Source organism: Catharus ustulatus, chromosome 2, assembly GCF_009819885.2.
Source record: "Catharus ustulatus isolate bCatUst1 chromosome 2, bCatUst1.pri.v2, whole genome shotgun sequence".
In the NCBI taxonomy this organism is placed as follows: Eukaryota; Metazoa; Chordata; class Aves; order Passeriformes; family Turdidae; genus Catharus; species Catharus ustulatus.
The window spans coordinates 27094310-27119072 of NC_046222.1; the positions used below are offsets into that span (position 1 = coordinate 27094310).

At 44.5% G+C, this 24763-nt stretch overlaps 1 protein-coding gene across 4 annotated transcripts in view; it reads right to left on the minus strand.

Annotated features, from left to right (window-relative positions):
* The window catches only part of GSK3B (glycogen synthase kinase 3 beta), a 178442-nt gene that overhangs the window by 31847 nt on the left and 121832 nt on the right, over positions 1-24763 (minus strand). For all 4 annotated transcript variants that reach the window (XM_033053150.2, XM_033053152.2, XM_033053151.2 and 1 more), the window contains one exon: positions 20512-20609. In XM_033053150.2, coding sequence (XP_032909041.1) covers positions 20512-20609 — 98 coding nt within the window. The remainder of the gene's footprint in view (positions 1-20511; positions 20610-24763) is intronic.

Genomic DNA, 24763 nt, shown 5'->3' on the forward strand with positions numbered 1-24763 from the left:
GGAGGTAAAAGAGTAAGATAACTGCTGTTTGAGTAATTTGTGGAACAGAGAAATTATCATCAGGTACTAAGAACTTGGTATCTCTTTCTCTTTAAAATAAGAGTTGTACAACACATCCTACCCACAAAGCAATCTTTTAAATAATGAGTAGCAGTAGAGGAAAAACTCTGCAACTTGTTCAAACAGACAGCTGCTTCTTAGATGACAAATCTGACCGACAAATTGTATAAAATGAACAATAATGCTTTGTACATCACATTGCTCACGAGGATTTAAAACCCACCTGATTCTAAAAGCCAAAGGTTATTCTAAGAGATGCCAGTAGATCTTTTTTGTGTGTGTCTGAAAACACACTTAAGAGGTAAAAAAAGAGATTGTTTGCAGATTTCATATATTTTGCTCAACTTTCAAAGGAAAAAGGAATTGAAAGGAGAATGTGCCCTGTCCCTGCTGGTTTTCTGTCTGGCACCCACCAGAGTATCAGCCACCCAGCTGCCAGCCCTGCCAGGATAGTGCTGCTCTCAAAGCTTTGATGACCATCACTCTCAAACCTTTCCAGTTCTAAAAGATGAGGGTATCTCACTCCCTAAATATAATTTTCTTACCAATTCTGGTGAAAAGTAATTTTTAAAACCTTGGAAGTTTTTTCAATTACTTAAATTAACTTTCTGAAAGATGCCGGGCACCTTCTATTGCTCTCTCATCTTTTCTAAAAGCTAACTACAGTAATTTCACGATTACAAGCCGCACCGTTTTGACCAAAATTTTGCTCCCACACCGGAAATGTGGCTTACACTCAGGAGCGGCCAATATGCGAATAATTTTCTGAAATTTCCAACCCCGGAAGTGCAAACCGAGTCAGTGCAAACAGCCAAGTCGAGCACCTGCCAGTAAAATTCGGCATTTACGTGATTGTTACAAATTGGTTACTGTGTTGCGTGGCGGGTGGAGCCGCTCCCTGCAGGCAGCACGGCGGGGGGGAGAGGGGGGGGCTCCCTCCTGCTGGCCCCGTGGCCCAGGGGGGAGGCAGGGGCTCTCTCCTGCTGGCCCTGTGGCCCGGTGGGGAGGCAGGGGCTCTCTTCTGCTGGCCCCGTGGCCTGGGGGGAGGCAGGGGCTCTCTCTGGCTGGCCCCGCGGCCCAGGGGGAGGCAGGGGCTCTCTCCTGCTCGCCCCGCGGCCCAGGAGAGGCGGGGGGCTCCCTACTGCTGGCCCCGTAGCCCGGGGGGAGGTAGGGGGCTCCTGTCCCCGCGTGCCGCCACCGCCATGGGTGCCAGCGGGCTCCATGCCCGCCTGCCACCGTGGTGCAGCACCGGGCTGGGGCGAGCAAGCCCAGTGGCGGCAGCGGCCGGCTCCGAGCAGCCCTGCCGAACAGCAGCGCCGAGTTGGGCCACCTGGTCCCGTCAGTAGCCCCGAGCCTGCACGGCCTGAGCGGAGCCAATAAACCCTGCCATGCCACGATTCTGTTACTACTTGGCAACTTTGTTGCAAGTGGGTCCTCGCTGCGAACGACAGAGCAGCTTATAATTGGGTGTGGCTTGTGTATGGACAAAGAACAAAATGTTTGCCACCACCCGGCAATGTGGCTTATAGTCAGTGCGGCTTGTAATCGTGAAATTACTGTATTCAGGTCTCCCTAGTATAAACAATACTTTTTAAAAAGCATGTTTACCTTCTTTACCCTTTTTCTCCTCAAAAAATTCCTTCAATAGTTTTTCTAAGAAGCAGCAAGTAGATTTATTTTTAATATAGCCCAAATATATCAACCTGGCTTGGTTGCCAAGGCTGCTCAGAACAGGAGCCTACACAGTGCAAGTGTATTTGAAGACCACCTATAACATCAGAGAATTCAGATTAGATAAACAAGGTCAATTTCATGGAAAAACCCACAATGTCTATTCATATATTTCACTAAAAGCACAGCTGTAACTCCAGATGATGGGAGAGGGCAACTCCTAAATTCAAGCATAGCCATCTAGGCAACAGCACTTAACGTTTCATGAATGCTTAGAAAAGAAGGTACTGAAGAGGGATCATGGCAGCTGAAAGAAGGGATTGTCTGACCTTTCAGCTACATAGCAGCCTTTGACACATGAAATAACTATACAAAAGGAAAAATGAATACTAGTAGCTACACAGTGCATTTATATTCACTCTGTTCTTTCAAGACTGTAAAACCAGATTACAATTCCAATTTGTACTGAAAGCAGATTAAAGGGAAAAAAAACCAACTACAAAACAACATACTCCAACATCCAACCAAAAACTGAAAAGAGAAGTAGTTTCGAAGGAAGAATAGAAGTTTTAAAGACTGTGCCAAATTCAAGTTACAAATTAGAACAGTGAGATGAATAAAGTGATAAACTGTAAAACTGTACCAGTACATGATCTATCTGGAACAGGTAAGAGGTCTTGCAGTGTATCTGTCCTCATCCCCTAACATACCAATTCTGTTTGCTACATGATTTGAAATCGTACCTCACTGATTCATACCAATTTTTCAGCATATTAGGAATACCCTCAAGTAACCTTGGTAACAGCAATCACTTAAGCTGCTGCAAAAATTGGTCAAAATTTTTCTTTTGAGAAAGAAGCATGAATTACTGTGCTCATTTTTGTCAGAATTACTCCATGAAACAGCTACTCTTGCAGTATCAACTCTGAAAATGCTATGGAGCAGATGTTCCTTGGACAACTTTCACAGAATCACAGAATGGTTGAGACTGGGATGGATCCCTGGAGGTCATCCGGTCCAAACCCCCTGCACAAGCATCATTGTCGAAAGTCAGTTGCCCAAAACCACGTCCAGACAAGTTCTCAGCATCTCCAAGGATGGAGACTCTACAATCTCCCTGAGCAAACTGTTCTAGTGTTTGACCACCCTCACAGCAAAAACTGGTTTGTGTCCAGATTGAATTTCACGTGTTTTAATTTGTGCCCATTCCTCTTGTCCTGTCATGGGATGCTAAAGCAGAGTCCGGCTCCCTTTTTGAATCTTCCCTTCACATGCTGTGTACACTGGTAAGATCCCCACTGATCTTGCAAATGTCAGAGAGCTTTTAAGAAACACAGGATCAAATACTGAATTATTCAGTCAATGCAGATTGGCACATACTATTCCACTTCCTGGGGAGTCTCATAGCAAGTGGTTTCATCAATGAAAATGCTGATTTTTTTTTCTATTTAACACTTGAAAAACAAAAAGAGAAACAAAGTAAGTACTGTAATAATAAAAATACTATTGTCTGATGGAATCAACTGTAACTAGAATGAAGACTTAACTTTCAAACAAATGAAGGGGAGATCTATGTGAGACTACAAAGCACCTTCCTGCAAGTGAAGATGCCAGGTCAACTAATTTTGCTCTTCATTACTGATTGTCATCTCTTAAATAAAAATAAAGAAGCATTATCTACTAAGATTAACTAAAGAATACACTTGTTGAGAAGCAGACACTGTTCTGATTCTCCTAGGATAAAAATTGAACACAACAGGTTTCACAGTATATTCTGTCAAGTTTTTCCCTTGACATTAATCTGCAATGAATTAATCTCCCCAAAAGATTTTTATTTATTCCACAAACAGGGTTTGTGAAAGTAGAGTAATGGTCTGTGTCTCCTGCAGTTAAAGAAAAGCTATGATAAAGAAAGGCTCACAAGAATGTCATCCTTACCAAACAAGAGAGGATATATGAAACTGGAATAACCCCTGAACTAGAATAAAGATTTTCAGTTTATGTTCTTACAATCAACTTTTATAGGAGGAAAAGATGGATTATTCAGTTCCAAAAGACACTTCAGTTACAACTCAGAACCAAGACAGTTGCTGCCCACACCTGCTTCACTATGCGAAATTGCGCTGAGTCATTTATGGTCAAACCCACTCTGTTGCAATAGCAGAGAAAAAGGAAACTGTAGGAGTTTCAACAAATCCCAGTGGAATAAAGGTCCTATACGACACTATTGTTACTGCTGAACGTTTGCCAAAATGTAATCAGTTAGAACCATAGAGATTTTGGTTAGAACCAAGGGTTTAGAAGCTCCCGCTGGTAGTAACTGAACTAGAGAGGGAAGAATGTGATAATTTAAATCAGAAACCTCTAGAAAGTTATGGTTGCAGTGATGTAGTGGTCTTCCCTGGGAAAACTATGCAAGTTTATGAGGAAATGTCTTCCTAAAAGCCTGATGTTTATGGATTGCCAGATGGTATAATTAATACTTCTACAAATATGACTGCACCTCTTCAGAAAGTTGTGAGAGGTGTGCCAACAGTTATTTTCAAAACTCACAGTATAGCATCTCAAGCAGTTAACGTGGCTTGAGACAATACTTCAAGAGGTCTGTGGTAAAAAGTAAAATAAACTTACCCACTTTACATACACTTCCTTTCAAAAACTCTTTCTTGTCAAACAATTAAAGTCTACTAAATATAGATATTTTTTCTATTCATAACACAGAAGGAGCAATACATCAGGAATAGGAAGAAACCCATTGTCACTGCTGACATGAATATAATTGCCCATCAACTTTTTATACTGCCTGCCTGCAAGCACTGGAAGCGATCAATTAAGTGAGGCACAGGAATAGCCAAGTTGTGATATGGGGGGACATCAGGGAAAAAAACGCCAAGAGACTTCCCTTAGAGCTGTGGACAGAACCCAAGTGAAAGCCCATGTCAGATGCGGCAGGTTGTCAGCACAGGACCACATCCAATAAAATTAAACACTCTCCTATGGCTTAGTCTCCTGGAAGAGAAGGCTCCTTTCTGCTCGTTAACTACTATGACTGCATTTATTTTATTTCAGAAACTGAGCCCAAAATAGCGCCTTGACATTTGAGTATGAAACATATATTATAATTGCAGTCTATACTAAGCATTAGGTGCAGTAAAACAGTCAAGAGCCCAAAAAGTTACACATGAATAGGATTCCTGATGCTATTGAACTTGCTTTTTCATACATTTTTTCCCTTGCTCCCACTTATCCAGGGAACTATGAGAAGAAGATTTTATTATTCCTCTTAAATTACCATGAATTGCCTTGGTGCAAGGAATAATCACAGTGCCGTAACAACTAAAAAACTTAAATCAAACACCACCCCCACCCCATAAGCCCTGCTTCTTTCCTGCAGTTTTCACAAGTTGGTTGATTCATCTCATACTCTACATAGCAGCATACAGAAAAAACATTTCAGGCAGTTTGGCTGATGCTGACCTCCCCCCATCCAAGGGCAGCTCAGACAATTATTGCTGTTTCATTCCTTTGACAGATATTTTTTTTTCTGGTTTTGAGGGCAGTAGGGGGAAGGTAATAAACACAAACTTTGAGAAGACAATTATCTTTGAAACAAACCAATTACCCTTCTGAGATTCACTTCCTGCGAGAAGGATGAAGAGTAACCACTGTCTGTAGGAACTGTACTTGAAGATGTTTTTAGTTTGGAAAGCATATGACAGCCAGTTTTACCTTGACAGTTCTGGGATGCTGTAGAGTTTGTGGGGCCAGGAATGTCAACAAACTTCGAAGTTTTCACAGGGAGCACGGCAGGCCTGCAGCCACCACTACTGCACTGCAAGACGTGCAGAGAAGATTGGAGATTTACGAAGTAGTCTGTCCTGACTGCATCTCAAAGAAAAATCACTCTTGTGGTCTAGGTGCTCGTTCTTTCAAACTGTACTCAGCAGGGTCCAACTTGCACAGTGGATTTTAAATAGTGAAGTGGCAACTGCAACCCTCCTGGGCTGCTGGAAGAATCCAGCAGATACAAAGCTGCATGACTACTCTGAAGAGTAGTGTTTACTAGCACCTAATTCCTTTATGGGATCACTGATGAAATCCACACTACCACCACTGTGACTGTTTCAGAAACTGAGGACATTTCTGAAGGCGATGTCACTTGAAAGCCAGTAGGGGCATGAATTTTAACGTGTATATTGTGTTACCTACTTGAGATACTCCCAGTGGTGGGACAACCTAACATTTGGAACAGCAAGCAAGAGCTAAAAATAAGAAGTAAGAGTCACCATTCAAGACCAAAATTTGGAAAAAGCACAGCACACGATTTCTGTCTTGTAATAGCATAAGCATTCAAGAAGAGTATACTTGTGTTAAACTATTACTTCAGATGGAGCTCCAAGATAGTATTCTCCTCTATCAAATATTATTTTGTCAGGGGTAAGTGGTCAAAGTCCTCTCTTTCCCAGTCAGACTGAGAACATGTGGAAAGACCATATTTAAAGAAATAGGAACAAGAAGAAAAAAATAAAAGAGAACTCTTGATGCAACTGAACATGATGCTGTGGTTCTAGAGGGGCACAGTTTTCCAGAGCAGTTTGCAAATACACAGTAGGTCTGGAGAAGATCATGCAAATCTGCTTGAAATGAAACTACATTGTTGTAAGTGGATGACATATTGTTGGCTTTTTACAACCATTAGGATAAATGCTATATGTATAAAGCTAAAACAGCTTTTCTGTATGAATATAGGGTTTTTTCTTTTCTTCTAATAGCGAAAGTTAGATTTAAGTATTTTTCGAGACAGTATGCTTAAACTACCCACCTAATTGAGATAACAGCCCGTGAACGTGTGATAGGGCCCTGCAGCTGACATGACAATTATCAACACTCACCAGCTGCAAAAGGCTGGGACCACCACCCAAATTAAAAGATGATAAGAAGAGGATTAAAACCACAAGCCACGAAACACGCATGCTCTAAAAAGGTGGACCCAAGGAGCGGCCATGCTAAACAGTTCTCAGAAATTTTTTACTATACATGAGGGACTATGAATATGCAACAGGTTGATGTATTGTAAAGTGTATTTAAAGGGGTGCTCCCAAAACCTCGTTCTCTTGGCAGCTTGCCAAGCATCTGGCAGTTTTAACCCTTTGCTTTATGTGTGTCTCCTATTGTCTTTTTATTAAACCTCTTAAATTTTACCAGGACAGTGAAATGTGTTTTTCACAACTGGGGGCTCTTGTTGGGATAAACATCTCGCCTCCAAGACCCCAGGGGTCCCAGAGCAGGGGGTGCGCCCCGACAGATTTTGGCGGCCTCGCTCCACTTCCCCTGGTGCAGATTGGAGGTTTGCAGGTTGGACAACCTGAAGGACAAGAAGGAGACGGTAAAGCAAAAGGAAAAAGGAGAAAAGGCTCCCTAAAACCATGGCAGTAGCCTCACAATTCTAGGTGCACAAAGGCCTGGACAAGAAAAAGTGGGGCGGATCAGGGGGGACTAGTGGTGTGTGTCTGAGACGTGGGCTGGTTACCTCAGACCTGCGAAACGAGTGTGGAGTTTCTGAGTGCTGCAGTTCTGACGTGTTGCGAGGCACTCAGTCAGCGAGGAAATGAAGCGAGAGAAAAAAGAGTGAAAGAATCCCCACCGTGGGTAATCGGGACTGGGTCCCGGGTGAGGGGTTGAGGACCCCTCAGATGGAGCTGAGGGTTTCCTGGCACAATCCACTGGGAAACGGGAAGAAAAGTGAGGACCCCACAAAAAAAAAAAAAAAAAAAAGCTGCCAAATTGAGGGGAAATCCAAGAGCATCTGGGCTTTAAAAAGCTGCCAGGTTGAGGACCCCCAGAAACTTGGGCTATAGAGGTTTTATACCCATGGGTAAATATTAACAACTGACTTAAAAAAGTAAGAGACACCTTATTTTTGTGTTTGTGTCTTGTTGTGAGTGGGGCAGGAGAATGAGAAAAAGGAAATAAAGAAATAAAAACGAGTGAGCATGAATGAATGTGAATGTAGTATAGATTGTTGATCTTAACTTTATTTTTTTAAGTCAGGTGAAATAACACTGCTGTGTGGGGAGAAAGGAGTAATATTCCAGTGTTGGGAAGTGGAAAAAAAAAGCCAGGAGTGAATAGACAAAATCCTGAAAAATGGGACAAAAAAATAGAAAAATAGGCTCAGGAAAAAAAGGGGTAAAAGAGTGCCAGCAGAGATACCTGAAGATAGCCCTCTGGGAGTTATGTTAGCTAATTGGGATGCTGACCTTTCTACAAGAGAAAAGGAAAAAGTAAAGATGATCCAGTTTTGTACGACAGAATGGGCAAAAATGGAAATAAGATCTGACTATGTTCACCAGAGCCAGATATGGCTCTTTTGAAGCTTGGATTTGTCAGGCTTTAAACGAATTTGTAAATTCAAAATAACCGGTTAACCCGGAAGAAGGAGAATATGCTGCATGCTGGATAAGGGAAAAAGAGTCAACGGGAGTAGAAGGTTATAAAATATCTGGAAAAAAGAAAAAAAAAAAGAAAGAAGGAAACTAGGACCCTCTAGATATGTTGCCCTCTCTGCTCCTTCTTGCTCCCGCACCGTTCGGGGCTGCGCCACACGTCCCAGTCTCAGAGTACCCCCTTGCTCCAGCCCTGAAATTCCCGGCAGCGCCGGCCGCTCCTCCTTCTATGGCCCCCGCCCAAGCCACTACGCTAGCAGCGCCAGCGGCTCTACTCCCGCCTGCATATCCCACAGCCGCTCCAGCTGCCCCGTTCCCGGCCGTCCCCGTCCCAGCTGCTCCGTCCGCGCTGGACACCGCCGCTCCAAACCACGCGGCCGCCCGTGCCCCGGTCTGGTTTCCGCTGGAAAGCCCTGCCCCGTCGGTAGTTCCGGTAGCAGTCCTCCGCTACACCCCCTCCCCATCCTCGGAGGACTCAGGCTTGCTGCCTCGGCTGCCCAAGATGCCTCTTCTCTTAAAGGGGTAGCGCCATACTATCTAAAGCATGTGTTAACTTTAAAAGTGGGACCCCAAAGGGAGAAATTAGAATTTGTGGTTGACTCAAGGGCAGAAAGAACCTGCCTATTGAAAACCCCAAAAGGCTGCAGTATAACTAAAGTCACTGCACAAGTAACAGGGAAAAAAAAAAAGATTCCACAGTGTCTATCATTAAAGATGTAATAATTGAGGGAGAAACAAAAATTTGGCTGAGAGATGTCTTATTGGTTCCTGGGGCAGGCAGCAACATACTAGGGAGGGATTTACAGGTAAAGCTAGGAATAGGGGTGTTATCAGAAGAAGGAAACGGGGGGGCGGGCCAGGTATTGACGCCACAAGGGTCACAACTGAGAGAGAAGAATGTCCCATATGTGTACGTGTCAGTACCCTACGTCCTTAGAAGGGTGAGAAGGCTTAAAGCCAGTGATAAAGGGACTAATTAAAGACGGGACATTGGAATCTTGTATGTCTCCTCATAATACCCCTATTCTGCCAGTAAAAAAAAGCCTGATGGGAAATATAGATTAGTACAAGACTTAAGGGAAGTTAACAAGAGAACTCGGACTCACAAACCTTATACTCCTCTGAGTAAAGTCCCACCCCAGCATCAGTGGTTTAGTGTGGTGGACCTCAAAGATGCTTTCTGGGCATGCACATTAGCAGAAGAAAGTTGGGATTTTTTTGCCTTTGAATGGGAAGATCCAAAAACTGGGAGAAAGCAGCAACTAAGGCAGACAAAATTACCACAGGGTTTTTCACAATCTCCAAACTTATTTGGACAAGCTTTAGAAACAATATTACAAACCTTCCCCACTCCTCCTGGAATACAAATTATCCAATATGTAGATGATCTTTTATTATCTGGGGAAGCTGAAGTTAAACTTAGGGAGGCTACTATAAAACTTTTGAATTTTCTTGGGGAAAAGGGATTAAGAGTATCAAAGGGAAAACTACAATTTGTGGAATCAGAAGTAAAGTATCTTGGGCATTTAATAAGCTAGGGTAGCAGAAGGCTAAACCCGAAAAGGATTGCAGGAATTTTGTCTCTTCCTCCTCCCTCTTCAAAAAGGGAAATTAGAAAGCTACTTGCATTATTGGGCTATTGTAGAATATGGATTGAAGGGTACACACAGGCAGTAAAGTTTTTGTATGGAAAATTGACTGAGGGAGATAATGTGACATGGACCAGAGAGGATGATTGTAGATTGGGGGAACTGGGGTTGAAATTAGCCTCAGTACCGGCTTTGGGCTTACCCTCATTGGAAGGACCCTTTTGTTTGTGCGTGAGTGTGAAGAATGGGGTGGCTCGTGGAGTTCTGACTCAGGAGTGGGGAGGAGTGGGGAGACCAGTTGCCTATTTGTCGGGGGTGTTGGATCCAGTGGGCCATGGCTGGCCGGTATGTATCCAGGCTGTGGCGACCGCTGCGGTTCTGATAGAAGAGAGCCATGGGCTTGCTTTTGGAGGTGGGATGGTTGTGTGTGCATCCCATGCAGTCCAGGGTGTGTTGCACTGGAGGGCTGAAGAGTGGTTGACATTCTGGAGTGTTGGAATGTGAAGCAATTGTGGTGGACAGTGACGATTTAACAGTGGAGATAGATGGAGGTTTGGGCCCACCTTGGTTTGTTGTGGAGAACCGGGGGGGGTGATTTGACACATAATTGTTTGGAGGTTGCTGGTGCTGGGCAGGGATTCGAGAGGATCTGGTGGGGCGGGCCCTCATGGAGGGAGAGGGAGTGTGTGTTGGTGGTTCCTCCAGATGCTTGCAGGGGGGCGGGGGGGGGGAATGGAGACAGTGTGCGGGCTGTCGGAAGGGGGAACTACCTTCCAATTGGTCAGCTCAAACCTGTGAATTATATGCTCTAAAAAGAGCATTTGAATATTTAAAACATAAAAAGGGAACCATATATACTGAATCAAAGATATGCTTTTGGGGTAGTACACACTTTCGGAAAAATCTGGGAAGAGATTACTCAATTCAAAAGGAAAGGGATTAATACATGAGGGCCTCATTTTGGAAGTTTTAGAGGCATTAAAACTGCCTGAGGAAATAGATGTGGTACATATCAAGGGATATCAAAAGAAAATGGAGTCGAGAAGGTTATCGTTAACCCCACAGTGGGAAGACCCTTTTCAGGTACAGTAATTTCACGATTACAAGCCACACCGTTTTGACTAAAATTTTGCTCCCACACCAGAAATGTGGCTTACACTTAGGAGTGGCGACTGTGTGAATAATTTTCTGACGTTTCAAACCCCAGAAGTGCAAACTGAGGTGCTGAGTCGAGCAACCCGCCAGTAAAACCCGGCTTTATGCGATTGTTACAAATTGGTTACTCTGCTGCACGACGGGTGGAGCCAGGCTCCTTGCAGGCAGTGCGGTGGAGGAGGGAAGGCAGCGGACCCCCTCCTTCAGGCAGTGCAGCCCGGGGGAGAGACGGGGGAGCTCCCTCCTTCAGGCAGCACAGCCCGGGAGAGGCGGGGGAGCTCCCTCCTTCAGGCAGCGCAGCCTGGGGGAGAGACGGGGGGCTCCCTCCTGCTGGCCCCGCAGCTAGGGGGAGGCGGGAGGCTCCTGTCCCTGCCTGCTGCCGCTGTGGGTGCCAGCAGGCTCCATCCCTGCCTCCCACCACTGCCGCAAGTGCCGGTGGGCTCCGTGCCCGCCTGCCACCGCAGCGTAGCGCCAGGCCGGGGCGAGCGAGCCCAGTGGCGGCAGCGGCCGGCCCCGAGCGGCCCCACCAAGCAGCAGCGCCGAGCTGGGCCACCTGGCCCCCTCGGTAGCCCCAAGCCCTCACGGCCTGAGCCGAGCCAGTAAACCCCGCGATCCGGCGATTCTGTTACTATTTGGCAACTTTGTTGCATGTGGGTCCTCCCTGCGAACGACAGAGTGGCTTATAATTGGGTGCGGCTTGTGTATGGACAAAGAACAAAATGTTTGCCAACATCTGGAGATGCGGCTTAGAGTCAGTGCAGCTTGTGATCGTGAAATTACTGTACTGCTGACAACTGAAGCTGCTTATCCGGACCAGGGAACGCGTGTCGATCCACGCCAGCAGAATCAAAGGACCTAAGGGGAAACCTAAGGAGTGGACTATAACATCTGAACCCAGTGACACCAAATTGATGCTTAAGCAAGGACCAGTTGGTAACGAATTGGAAGGACCCAAATAACAACTTCCATCAATGCCACACAGTATATCCTGTCTGACTCATTCTAAATAATGGACATATTCATTGGATTACAGTAAATTCACAAATACAAGCTGCACTGAGTATAAGCCGCATCTCTGGGTGTTGGCAAATATTTCGTTTTTTGTCCATAAATAAGCCACACCTGAATATAAGCCGCTCTGTCGTTCGCAGCGAGGACCCGCGCGCAACAAAGTTGTCAAATAGTAACAGAACGGCGGCAGGGCAGGGTTTACTGGCTCAGCTAAGGTCGTGCAGGCTCGGCCCGCTAGGGGCTGCTGACGGGGCCAGGTGGCCCAGCCCGGCGCTGCCGCTCAGCGGGGCCACTGGGGGCCAGCTGCCGCCGCCACTGGGCACGGTCACCACGGCCCGGCGCTGCCCTGTGGTGGCAGGCAGGGACAGAGTCCCCCCCGCTCCCGCGGCGGCGGGTGGGGACGGAGCCCCCCGCTCCTCCCCGAGCCGCGGCAGTGGCGGCCTGGGTCCCCCGCCACCTCCCAGAGCCGCGGCTTTGGCGGCCCGGGTCCCCCCTCTCCTCCCCGAGCCACGGCAATGGCGGCGCGGGGCCCCCCTGTCTCTCCCCCGGGCTGTGGTAGAGGAGGGAAGGAGGGAGCTCTCCTGCCTCTCTCCCAGCCCCCCGTGCTGCCTGTAGGCAGCCAGGCTCCACCCACGGCGCGCAACAGAGTAGCAATTTGTAACAATCGCAAAATGCCGACTTTGCAGCAGCTTGGTTGGGCACTCTGGTTGGCACTTCTGAGGTTGTAAATGTCAGAAAATTATTCACATATTAGCCGCTCCTGAGTATTAGCCGCATTTCCGGTTTAGGAGCAAAATCTTAGTCAAATTGGTGCGGTTTGTATTCGTGAAATTACTGTAAGTGTAAAGGTCTAAATTGTAGAAAAACTGATGTCATAATACATACAATTAACAGTCTCATTATAGGAAGTTCTGAATACCAAATCTTGTCCCTATCCAGATAAAAACTAAGAACTACTGAAATAACAACTTTATTTCGTGGATGGGAGTTACTAATGCCGGTTGGCTGGGGAATACCTGAGCTGAGGAAATAGTAGGAATCTACAGTTGAGCAGTGTCAAAAACAGCAAGTGACAAGGAAGCGGAGGGCAAAACCGGATTGGCTTCTGTATCTGTCACTGAGAAGAACATAACACCTGCTGTGAGCGGCAACCCCATAGGCATGGGAGGTGGAGGAATAAGCCATACTGGACCTCTATTATTCCTTTTTCAGTCACTCTGTTTCTGCCTTTTCCCTGTCAGGAGGTCGGCAAGATCATGTTACAGATGCTACTGGAAGCTGTACATAGAAAGACACTGAGGTTCTTTCCTTATTACACATGCCCATGTCAACAGCCAATGTTATGACCCATCCAAATTAAGCACCTGTGAACAAAATGAAAATGGGGAAACAAAAGAATTGGATTGTAGAAAATATCGGAATAAGCAATAACCAATTGGAAAGTAAATGTCCAAAAGGAGAAAAACGGATTTGTTTCACATATATCATTGACAGTAAGGTCCAAGATTTGGTAAAAGAACAATTAGTAAACATAAAAGGAATATTGCTCAAAGCCAAATGACGTGTAAAAAGAAAGACGGGGGGTATTGTTATAATTGCATGACATATTGTTGGCTTTTCGCAACTTTTAGGATAAATACTATATGTATAAAGCTAAAACAGCTTTTCTGTATGAATACAGGGCTTTTTTTCTTCTAATAGCAAAAGTTAGACTTAATGTTTTTTTGAGATAGCATGCTTAAACTACCCGTCTATAATTGAGAGAACAGCCCGTGAACATGTGATAGGGCCCTGCAGCTGACACGACAATTATCAACACTCACCAGCTGCAAAAGGCCGGGACCACCACCCAAATTAAAAGATGATAAGAAGAGGATTAAAGCACAAGCCACGAAACACGCATGCTCTAAAAAGGTGGATCCAAGGAGTGGCCATGCTAAACAGTTCCCAGAAATTTTTTACTATACATGAGGGACTATGAATATGCAACAGGTTGATGTATTGTAAAGTGTATTTAAAGGGGCGTTCCCAAAACCTCGTTACCCGGCAGTTTTAACCCTTTGCTTTACGTGTGTCTCCTATTGTCTTTTTATTAAACCTCTTAAATTTTACCAGGACAGTGAAACGTGTTTTTCACAACATGACAACTGTTGAAAGTGTATCAAAATCTGTGAAAAGCCAAAAATGCTTGTGATCCAGCAAGGGACTGAGAATGTTGAGCATATAGCCTGCAGGAAGGGCAATTTGTGCCAACTGACAAGGCGTCATGAGCACAGCTAAAGGGGGGATGTCATCAAGAACTGCATGAGAAAGAAGAACTAATTTAACATGATGGCATTTTGAAGTCATGCAAAAAAAAAGTCTAATGCAAGAAACTTCACAACCAGTTGTAGCATTCACTTTCTATGTTGTGTGTGCTGATTATGCATTGAAGGCAACCTGGGGAGAGGGCACACTCGGAAGTTTTTTCCATGAGAACTTCTGTCAATTGATAGGACCAATTGAAGGTTGGTTTAGTTGTTGACAGCCTGAGAAAACAATTAGAGAAGCTAGTTCACTCCGTGAATCACATTTTGAAGCAAGGAAATGTCGGGAAAAAAATTATCTTTCATTTCCGGTCTCTCCCAAGGTAACATCGACTCGGCCCGCCTCCCACCCCCCTCCCACCCCTCGCATGCGGCTCGGGAAGCTGCCGGGTCCCATTCTCCACCGGGTCCCATTCTCCACCGGAGGCCCCAGTGGCCAGGGGGAGAAGAGGCCAGTTGCTACCATCCTAGCCCTCCTCCCTTCCCCCCAGCGCAGCCGCCAGCTCAGAGCAGCCGTGGGCTGGCCAGGGCCGCCCAGCTGCCCACGTGGCCTGGGGGAAGGCAGCTGGGCTCTGTTTTGGCGGAGCCCCTCCATGCACTTGCTTGTTGGACTGCAGTTTTCATCCAGCCCTGCCAGTGCAGCCTGGGCGGCCTGAGATCCTGGCACAGCTCCAGCATGGCCTGGCCCAGCCCCCTTCATCTTCTGTGTGAAATTTTAACCCTTCCAATGCTCAGATAAGACTTGCAGACCTCCCATCCTCCCTTGAGTAGGAGGGAAAAACCCGAAAGAATACACCAAAGTCAGTGAAGCAGGAGCCAAGTTTCCAGATAGGAGGAGATTGACGAGACGCCCCAAAGGTTGGCTGAAAAATCTTTTTGTAAGCTCCATGGGGGTGGACTGTACTGCACTGAAGATTCCTATAAATCGTGGGAAAAGACATGGGGGGGTTGAAGTGTTTGGGGAAAAAGACCCTTTGCCCCGGGGGAAAGCGGGGACCTCTGTTCCTGAGAATGAAGCATGAACAGAGGAAAGAGAGATGAAGAGAACTTTTGCTTTTGAACAGTTTACCCTTAAAAGTAATACCCCATGAGCAAGACATGGTCCACAAACACAGTTTTGGGAAGGCTGTGAAGATGGGAGGAGTTTCACGATTTGCAGATTTCCCGGGCAGCTGCTATTCGTGAAAAGTGAAGACACAAGAGAACTTTATTTTTCTCTTGGAAAAAATCCCTACAGCTGAACAAGAAGGAACTCCTCTCCCTGAAGTGAACTGAAAAGAACATTTAAGTGAGGGACTGACTGAAGTGTCTCTCTATGTTGTTGTTAAGAAGGTGCGGCGGGTGGGGTGGGGAGGAGGAGGAGGGAGTGGTCTGAAAATCTTATTCTGAATTTATTATTTTCTTTGTGTTGTTAATAAAGTTTTTCTTTATACCCTTTTAAGTTTTCAGCCTGCCTTGCTTTGTTCCTAATCCTATCTCACAAATATAAAAAATATTGAGTACAGTAAATTCACAAATACAAGCCGCACTGAGTATAAGCCGCATCTCTGGGTGTTGGCAAATATTTCGTTCTTTGTCCATAAATAAGCCGCACCTGAATATAAGCTGCTCTGTCATTCGCAGCGAGGACCCGCGTGCAACAAAGTTGCCAAATAGTAACAGAACGGCGGCAGGGCGGGGTTTACTGGCTCAACTAAGGCTGTGCAGGCTCGGCCCGCTAGGGGTTGCTGATGGGGCCAGGTGGCCCAGTTCGGTGGTGCCGCTCGGGGCTGGCCGCCGCCTCTGGGTTCGCTCGCCCCGGCCCTGCTTCCTCCGTGGCGCCGGCCGGGCACGGAGCGCACACCCCGCTCAAGCCGCGGCGCCGGCCAGGCACGGAGAGCGCGCCCTGCTCACGCCGCGGCGCCGGTCAGGCACGGAGCACCCCCTGTTCCCGCCATGGCGGCGGAGGGCGGGGGCAGAGCCCCCCCCCACTCCCCGAGCCGTGGCAATGGCGGTGCGGCCCCCCCCCCTCCTCCCCGAGTCGTGGCAATGGCAGCGCAGGGCCCCCCCCGTCTCTCCCCCGGGTTGCGGCAGAGGAGGGGAGAGCTCTCCTGCCTCTCTCCCTGCCCACCGTGCTGCCCGCAGGGAGCCAGGGCAACAGAGTAACACTTTGTAACAATCGCGAAATGCCAGCTTTTACTGGCAGGTGCTTGGCTCGACGCCCTGGCTGGCATGTCTGGGGTTGTAAATGTCAGAAAATTATTCACATATTAGCCGCCCCCGAGTATTAGCCGCACTTCCGGGTTTCCACTAAAATTTTTGTCAAATTGTTGCGGCTTGTATTAGTGAAATTACTGTATATTAAAATTGGCAAATGTAAACTATAACATTTATTACTGCATTGGCCAGGAAATTCAAACTAAACCAAGACATTGTGAAATAAACTCTGAATAATCACAGCTGAGTAAGCAACTGAAAACAGAAAAGTTTATCTTGGCTCAAAAAATACCTCAAGTGTGACTGTGATTCAATCATATTGAATTGCTAAGAACCAGCACTAAAATTTCTAAGCTGACCTCTTCCTGCAGTGGAATCAATCAAATATAAAGGATGAAAGTCTGACATATTTCCAAATGTGTGGTAGGTATTTTCTTACTATAGCCCATTTTTAGAAGTTTAAAATACATAATTTTCCCTGCCCCTAAGTTTCAGGCACAGTTCTAATGAAGCTATCTGAAAAGCAGGACCCCAGATAGTCAAACAGCAGCTCCCAGCTCCCAACCTGCAAGCTTCTACGAAGCTCACCGACAGCTCTGCTTCTCCCACAGCCAGCTAGCATTAAAATAAGTCTGTGTTACAATGAAAGCCTTAAATACTAGTGTTTTATGGCAGCAAATGGAAGAGGTGGACGCCATCTGTCCAAATTTTTTTAATGAATCCTACCCTAAAGGAAACTTCATACAACATCACATTTTACATGTTGTGCCAATATTTAACATTTCTGGTAATTTTTTTCTGCAGAATTGCATGTCCTCAACTGTACTGCAGCCATGAAACAAACTCACTCATCTTGCTTTTTTTATACCATCCTTTCAAATCTAAGTTGAATTTCAGCATCCTTCTGGAAGTGCATAAGAGCAGAACGCTTCATGTCTTCTTTGAAGAGTTAAAAACCAAATCTACTTAATTCCATTATTGGTTATTTTTAAAGGATACACAGATAGATGGGATACACACATAGATGAGACAGATCCCTCCCAACAACTGGCAAAATGGAGACAAACTGACTCACTTTCTACTTTTCCCCAATTCTCAAAAGGAGAAGAAAAATTTGATGTAAACGCACTTTCTCCCTCTACTCCCACCATGAGAAATATCTGTAAGTGAATATACCATTATAGGGAAAGCACCTTGTTATCCCAATTCCCAGACAATTTCTCATGGCTGTTGATCTTGAACACAATATTCTCAATTATAACTCTTCTCTGTATTCCCACCTTCACCTTTTGCTAGGGCTTTTCTGAATGGTTTTTACAAAACTTCACAACAGAAGATTGTTTGCACTCAGCTTCTCTTCCAGCCTTGCCTTCAGAATATATGCTGTATTGGTAACAAATACTGTCAGAAGAACATGGTACCCACCCATTCAGGCACACATTTTACATTACACTTTCTTCAAGTTTCAGTGAACATCCTTTTTTGTGATTACTGCTGTAAGATTTACAGTATTTTTCCCCAACACTTTCCTGAACATACTGCCTCAGTACATTTTGTTTCACTTCATTTCTATGGGTAGTGGACTACCTAGGTAACAGAAGATGAGAAAACCCCAGCACATTAAATATCTCCCTTCCTATATTTAAAAAAATTAGTCAGAAGTTTATTTCAGTGAGGATAAATATCACAATTTCAACCTGTAATTTACTGAAATATCCTTTACACTGGGTACTCCTTCAGCTGCCTTGAGAAATAACATCAATTTGCCAGTACTATATATCATCACTACTACAAGTTACTCAAGAAATGTTACTACCACAGATGGTACAAAGGCTATCAGCAATTTTACTGAAGTACTCCTCTGCTTCAGTACAACTGAAGTGTAAACAAATTAAGTGCCACAACTGGAGCATAGGTGTGCTATGAAATTACTGGTTCACAGATGTTTTCTTCAGTAGTGCAGAACTGATGTTAACATTTTCTTTAGCAAACTTTCAACCAAACCACAAATTTCTGCTTGCCAGGCATGTCAATAATAAAAGACCATCCATCTCCTGATTGTTTTACTTTCACATTGTGAAATCAAAGCAAAGGTAGGGCAGAGCACTATGGTTTCACTAATGAGGCCTCTCTACACTCAGATTTCTGATCAAGCTGTGGACAGTCACCATAATATAAAGTTCTATTTACAAAAATTCAGGTAGAGGTTGGGGTCTTCTCATGGACAACAAGTGAAAGGACCAGAGGATGTAGCCTTAAGCTTCACCAGGGAAAATTTAGGCTGGACAATAGAAGGCATTGCTTCACAGAAGGGATGATTAGATATTGGAATGGACTGCCCAGGGAGGTAGTGAAGTCACTGTCCCTGGACAGGTCTAAGGAAAGACTGGATGTGTCATTTAGTGCCATAGTCTAGTTGACATGGCAGTGTTGGGTCATAGGTTGGGCTTGATCTCAGGGGTCTTTTTCAATCTTGCTAATTCTTTGATTAGCTTTAGTTTTCCAGGATCCTAGACATTAATCAAGAAACAAACCAAGACTTTTCAGAAACAGCCAAAGGCAAACAGCACAAGTTATCACACAAAATCCTGAGGCAGTCTGGTCATCTGATGCGGACCCCTTCACATGTCAGAAAAGCAGTGTAGCAAAAAGAAGCACACCACTACAAGACATTTCTCAGAAGTTAAAAATATTGTCACTTGTACCATCATCAGCCCTACATCTGAAAGCAACTCTAGTTTTTCATTAGTATTAGTATTAGTAAGCAAACTAACTCAACTTAGATAAACTGAGTTTGAAATACATTGGGCAGAAAGGCAATAAGAAGACATCAAGAAAGTCATAGGAGAAGTATGTGGAAGACATGGAGTCTCCAAAGGAAAGCTGCTGACTGGAGGATGTTCAGCAGGAAAAACAGAAACTCATTGTAACAGAAGCAAGATCTGCATGGTCAAAACCTGGTAGAGATGGGGTGACAGCCTGGAAATGTCACAGCACATCCCTGAGCCTCACCAGCCCATGTCCTTCAGGCAGGAGAATGACCAGTCAGTATTGGTTCATGTCATACACTCTCTTAGGACAGGGACAAAGACACCAGCAGGTCTTCTAGTCAATGACAGACAAGGAGGAAGTTCTCCTTTCTCACCCACAGATTTGGGGTTTGAGGGCCTTTTCACACGCATGCCACACAAATATTTATGCATCAAGGTAGTGGCAAAATCAAGAAGGAAATTCTCTTAATACAGTCCCCTCATGGTGACAAAATCAATAAAGCTGAATAGCATGTGTACACACCCTCTGTAACAATGGCATCTTATGTACATAGTATAGATTCAGAGGAAAATTATACTGGTCTCTTTGGAAATTTTATTTCCTTCACTACAGAAGTTGAAAGAGGTAGAGTAGACAAAGGTGTTGAGAATCCAAATCATGAACTATTCTTCCATGACTCTAATTTAAGAACCACAGAATATTCACAGCTTTCCACATGAAATCAACCAAGATGTGCTTGGACATAAGTGTTACATATTCTGACACATTAGTTATTTTATCTTGAAAAACAAGACTCTTCAGGTGGAAGGTACCTTTGCCCTATATGTCCTGATTCTCTATCTTCAAAAACAAGTGCCCTTTCCCATTGTTCATTTTAAAAGAGCTAAGAGGAAGGAAAAAGAGAAGGCAACTATATATGTGAAGAATCTAAGGAATTTAACATTATTTTCAAAGCCAAGTACTAATTGTGTGCAACAAAGGAAAAAGAGACAGACTCTTTAAGAATGAAAATCATCCATTAATAAATATTGGCTGCGTATGAGCACTTTTTCCAAGCACACAGGAAGTGCAATCCTTTATGAGGGAAAAAGCCCCAGTATACCATTATGCATGAGTGCAAGAAGAGAAAGTAAAGATCATCAGGTTCTCAAAATAGCATGAGAAGTGTTTTCAAACACTGTTTACATGCAAAACCCTGTACAACCATGCCAGAATATTTGTATGTTCATCAGTTAATAACAGTGCATGTTTTCATACCGATTTCCAAGCAATAATGCAGTCAAAACAACACTTAACATTCCATACCTTGATTATTTCCACCAACTGATCCACTCCACTGTCACCTGGAAAGATTGGTTGTCCTAGTAACAGTTCAGCCAATACACAGCCTGCTGACCACACATCTAAAAAGCGAAAGGTGGAGGACAGGGAAAGGTATCAGTAAAATATACATATTAAGCCATTCATAAAAACCCAGTCATTTTAAGCTACTTACTTTATCCTTTGCCATGTCTGATAGTGTATCCAACACAGATAAAAATAAAAACATTCCTATCCTAATGTTACCAGATACCTGATATGAAACAACACTGTGCAGACAGTCTTAGAAGTCAAACTGTGAGATAATGAGAATCAGAAAATCATGTTAAATGCCACAGTATATTGACATTAGAACTCACACATGCAGGGAAAAGACCATGAAATGCTTGCCATTTGTAAACTGAGAATTTGCCCAAACCCTGTGTCAGTTTAAATCCCATGTATCATGAATTATGCGTAGGTATCATACACACAATGGCTGATGTTTTTACTATTTCTGAGTGTTGAACAGCCTCAGTTTTTCATACATATATTGAAAGCATATGTGCACTGTCAGGTGAACTGGTACTGCAAGTATTATTGGTATCCTGAAGTACATGATGATTAAGGAATCTGGGAAGAGCCTGTCTAACCAGTCACTTCCAGATCTAATCTTTATCCCAATCCTATTTGCTAGCTAGGATGAGCAACAGAACAGCAAGTCATAGATCACATGTCAACAGTATCTGTAGAAGAAGCCTTATACTAATTTTTGCATGTATACCAAAAACCTCAAGTAGCCCTTAGGAGCTATTCCTTCTACATGAAGAAGTTTTTCATAATCTATTGCAGGTATATCTTCTTAAATAATTAGGCAATTAAATATTACAGAAGCAACTTAGAAATGTATCTAAGTGCACTACAGAATACAGCATTTTATTTTTGGAATGAAATTAACTAATATGAAAAAGCTAACAAAGCAAATGCAGTAAACACTGTATCAAGTGTTTGTGAGAATCTAATGTACAGTAATTTCACGATTAAAAGCCGCACCATTTTGATTAAAATTTTGATCCCACCCCAGAAATGTGGCTTACACTCAGGAGTGGCTAATATGTGAAAAAATTTCTGAAATTTCCAACCCGGAAGTGCAGCCGAGGTGCCGAGCTGAGCACCTGCCAGTAAAACCCGGGATTGCATGGTTGTTACAAACTGGTTACTCTGCTGCGCAGCGGATGGAGGCGGGTTCTGTGCCGGCAGCGCGGGGGGAAGAGGCAGGGGGCTCCATGCTGCCATCCCCGCGGCCCGAGGGAGAGGCGGGGTGCTCCCTCCTGCCGGTCCTGCGGCCCGAGGGAGAGGCGGGGCGCTCCCTCCTGCTGGTGCTGTGGAAGTGGGCAGGGGGGCTCTGTGCCTGCCTCCCACCAGTGCCATGGGAGCAAGGGACTCCGTGCCCACCTCCCACTGGTGCCGTGGGAGCGGGTGGGGGGACTCCGTGCCCACCTCCCACCGGCGCCGCAGTAGCGGGCGGCGGGGCTCCATGCCCGCCTCCCACCGGTGCCGCAGGAGCGGGTGGGGGGGCTCCGTGCCCGCCTGCCGCCGCGGGGTAGCGCCGGGCTGGGGCGAGCGAGCCCAGTGGCAGCGCCACCCGGCCCCGAGCGGCCCCGCTGAGCGGCAGCGCCGAGCTGGGCCACCTGGCCCCGTTGGCAGCCCCGAGCAGGTCGAGTCTGCACGGCCCGAACTGAGCCAGTAAACTCCCTGATCCCGCGATTCTGCTACTATTTGGCAACTTTGTTGCACGTGGGTCCTCGCTGCGAATGACAGAGCAGCTTATAATCAGGTGCGGCTTATGTATGGACAAAGAAAGAACGAAATGTTGCTGACACCTGGAGATGCAGCTTATAATCAGTGCGGCTTGTAATCGTGAAATTACTGTAATTGCACAGCAAACAATTTTAAGCCGCTCAACACAGTAGAAATATTGTACTTGGATGCAGAAAACTGCTTCTCCCCCAAAATAGATGTACTAAGGTTTTCTAGAAAGTCATCAGTTGTTGAATGAATACCTGAAACCTTACACTAAAATCTCAAACAAGCAATCAGCAACAGATCTGTAGATCCTCTGCTATAAAGAAACACCCCAAAAGGGAAAACCAGTCCCCTTCCACCCATATTTCTTTAAACTCTCATTTGCTTTTATGAGCTAGCCTTATCCCCTAGAAGAATTTATCTCCTGAGGCCTGTTCCACCTGAGATAATCTATGCTATGACGGAAATCATTATTCCTGCATGTATTAAAACTATATCCCATCCCTGGAAGTGTTCTAGGCCAGGGTGGATGGGGTTCTGAGCAACCTGATCTAGTGGAAGTCCCTGCCCATGGCAAGGGGTTGGAATGAAGTGATCTATAAGGTCCGTTCCAACCTAAGCCATTCTATGACTCCATGGTTCTATGAAGCAGGATATACACATCCCTGCCAGTTATGGCTAAAGGTCTGAGTAAGAAAAACATCTCTGACAGTTCTCTAAGCCATCTATTACTACCTTGTCACAACCACCACAGAGTGGTGCAAAATAAAATAAAAAAAAGCTTTCAGAAATTAAGGATTTATAAAAAAATAATCTGCAATTCAAAACACAATTTTTCTTCCTCCATTTCCAAAGGAAATAGTGAGAAGGCTATGCAAAAATACTTCCCCTCCTCTTCTCAAGAATGTCAGTTGGAACATACAGTAGACAAACTGTTGTCATCACTTCAGCTTTTGAAATTATTCACTTCCAAATCAAATGAATGCACTTCTACCTAATTTCTTGGTACAAATATTGCATCAGGGTTTATCCTAAAAAGTAACTACTTGCAATGTAACTAAATGTTTATCCTAAATGTAACTACTTGCAAACAGTAACCAGAAATAATTTGAAGTTTGAGTCTTGAATTTCAACAAGCAAACGTACAAGATGTTTTTAAATCTTTTAGTCACATTTAGTAACAGCTAGTATGGCCACCAAGATCTCTTTTGGACACCAAACTAAGAAGGAATCATGTAGAGAACATTTAATTGCATCTAACTGCTGATCAATGTCTCTCTCTGATAGCTCCTGCTGTTAGACCAACATGTACAGCAAAACCATGTAAAGCATCACTTTTTGGGTCTCCCATGTATATTGGCTTTAGAGATTACACAACAGATAGCATAGATTGCTTCAGGAGTATTGAAGAGATAGATTAAATGCACTAAGCAGTCGAAGCACTGTAACTTAAAAGTCTATTTAAAGATACCTTTAAAGGGTTTTAAATAAGATGAGTCCTTTACACTGTCCTTTACAACACAAGTAGTTACACCAAATCTGTAATCATTATATACAACTCAAAGCCTTATTTTGCACTATAAAGTTTATATATGGTAAGGAAAAATATTTGACAGAATATATACAAACACAAAACTGACGGGACAGTAAGTCATCAATTCCAATTAACTTCCTTTTAAGATTTTGAAACTATGTTAGCATTACTTTTTTCAGATTAGACTGGGGCTTTTAAAAATTGTTTTAAATAACCTTAAGGTCTGGCTGCTCCATGAAGTTGGCTTTGTGCTGTTTTTTTTTCTTTTCCTAGTTTCCCAAAATGTTTTTGCACTCCACCAGCCTATTTCAGACAAGTCTGCAGGGCAGAAGTCTCAAATCCAATAAAAAAATTCTATAAAAACAGCGTGGAGCATCAGTGCTGCTTCCAAGGTGAGGAGGGCTCAGTCCTTGGGGGAACCACTGGGCTTCCTCAGCCCTGCCGAACGACAACTGCAAAAAAGTCAAACAACGTGCAGGTTCTTGTTCAAGAAGGCCAAGCACAAACAGCAGAGGGCACATGAGAAAGCTGAGGGCATCACATGGGAACACAGGAAAAAAAGCAAGGATGTAGGTCATGAGGAAATAGGTGGCAATGGCTGAGGAATACTTGCTGCATTCATGTTGGGTTTAATCCCTCAAACATAAAACAAATCCATCAGAAACCTATGTAGTAGTTCCTTACGCACTGAAAATTCCAAGTAATTTCTTCCAAACTAGGCAATTTAATGTCTTGTTAAAAGTCTATTTACTTTTTCTTTATTTTACCTGCTAATACTTTAAATACACCGAAGTAAAACACAGACATTTCAAAATCCCCATCTTTTTTCCAGGCATGTTATTTCAGCAACTTCCAAATTAAGATTTGGGCAATGTTCCCTGGGCAAGAAAGAGAACAAACTCTTGAAGTACCCTCAAT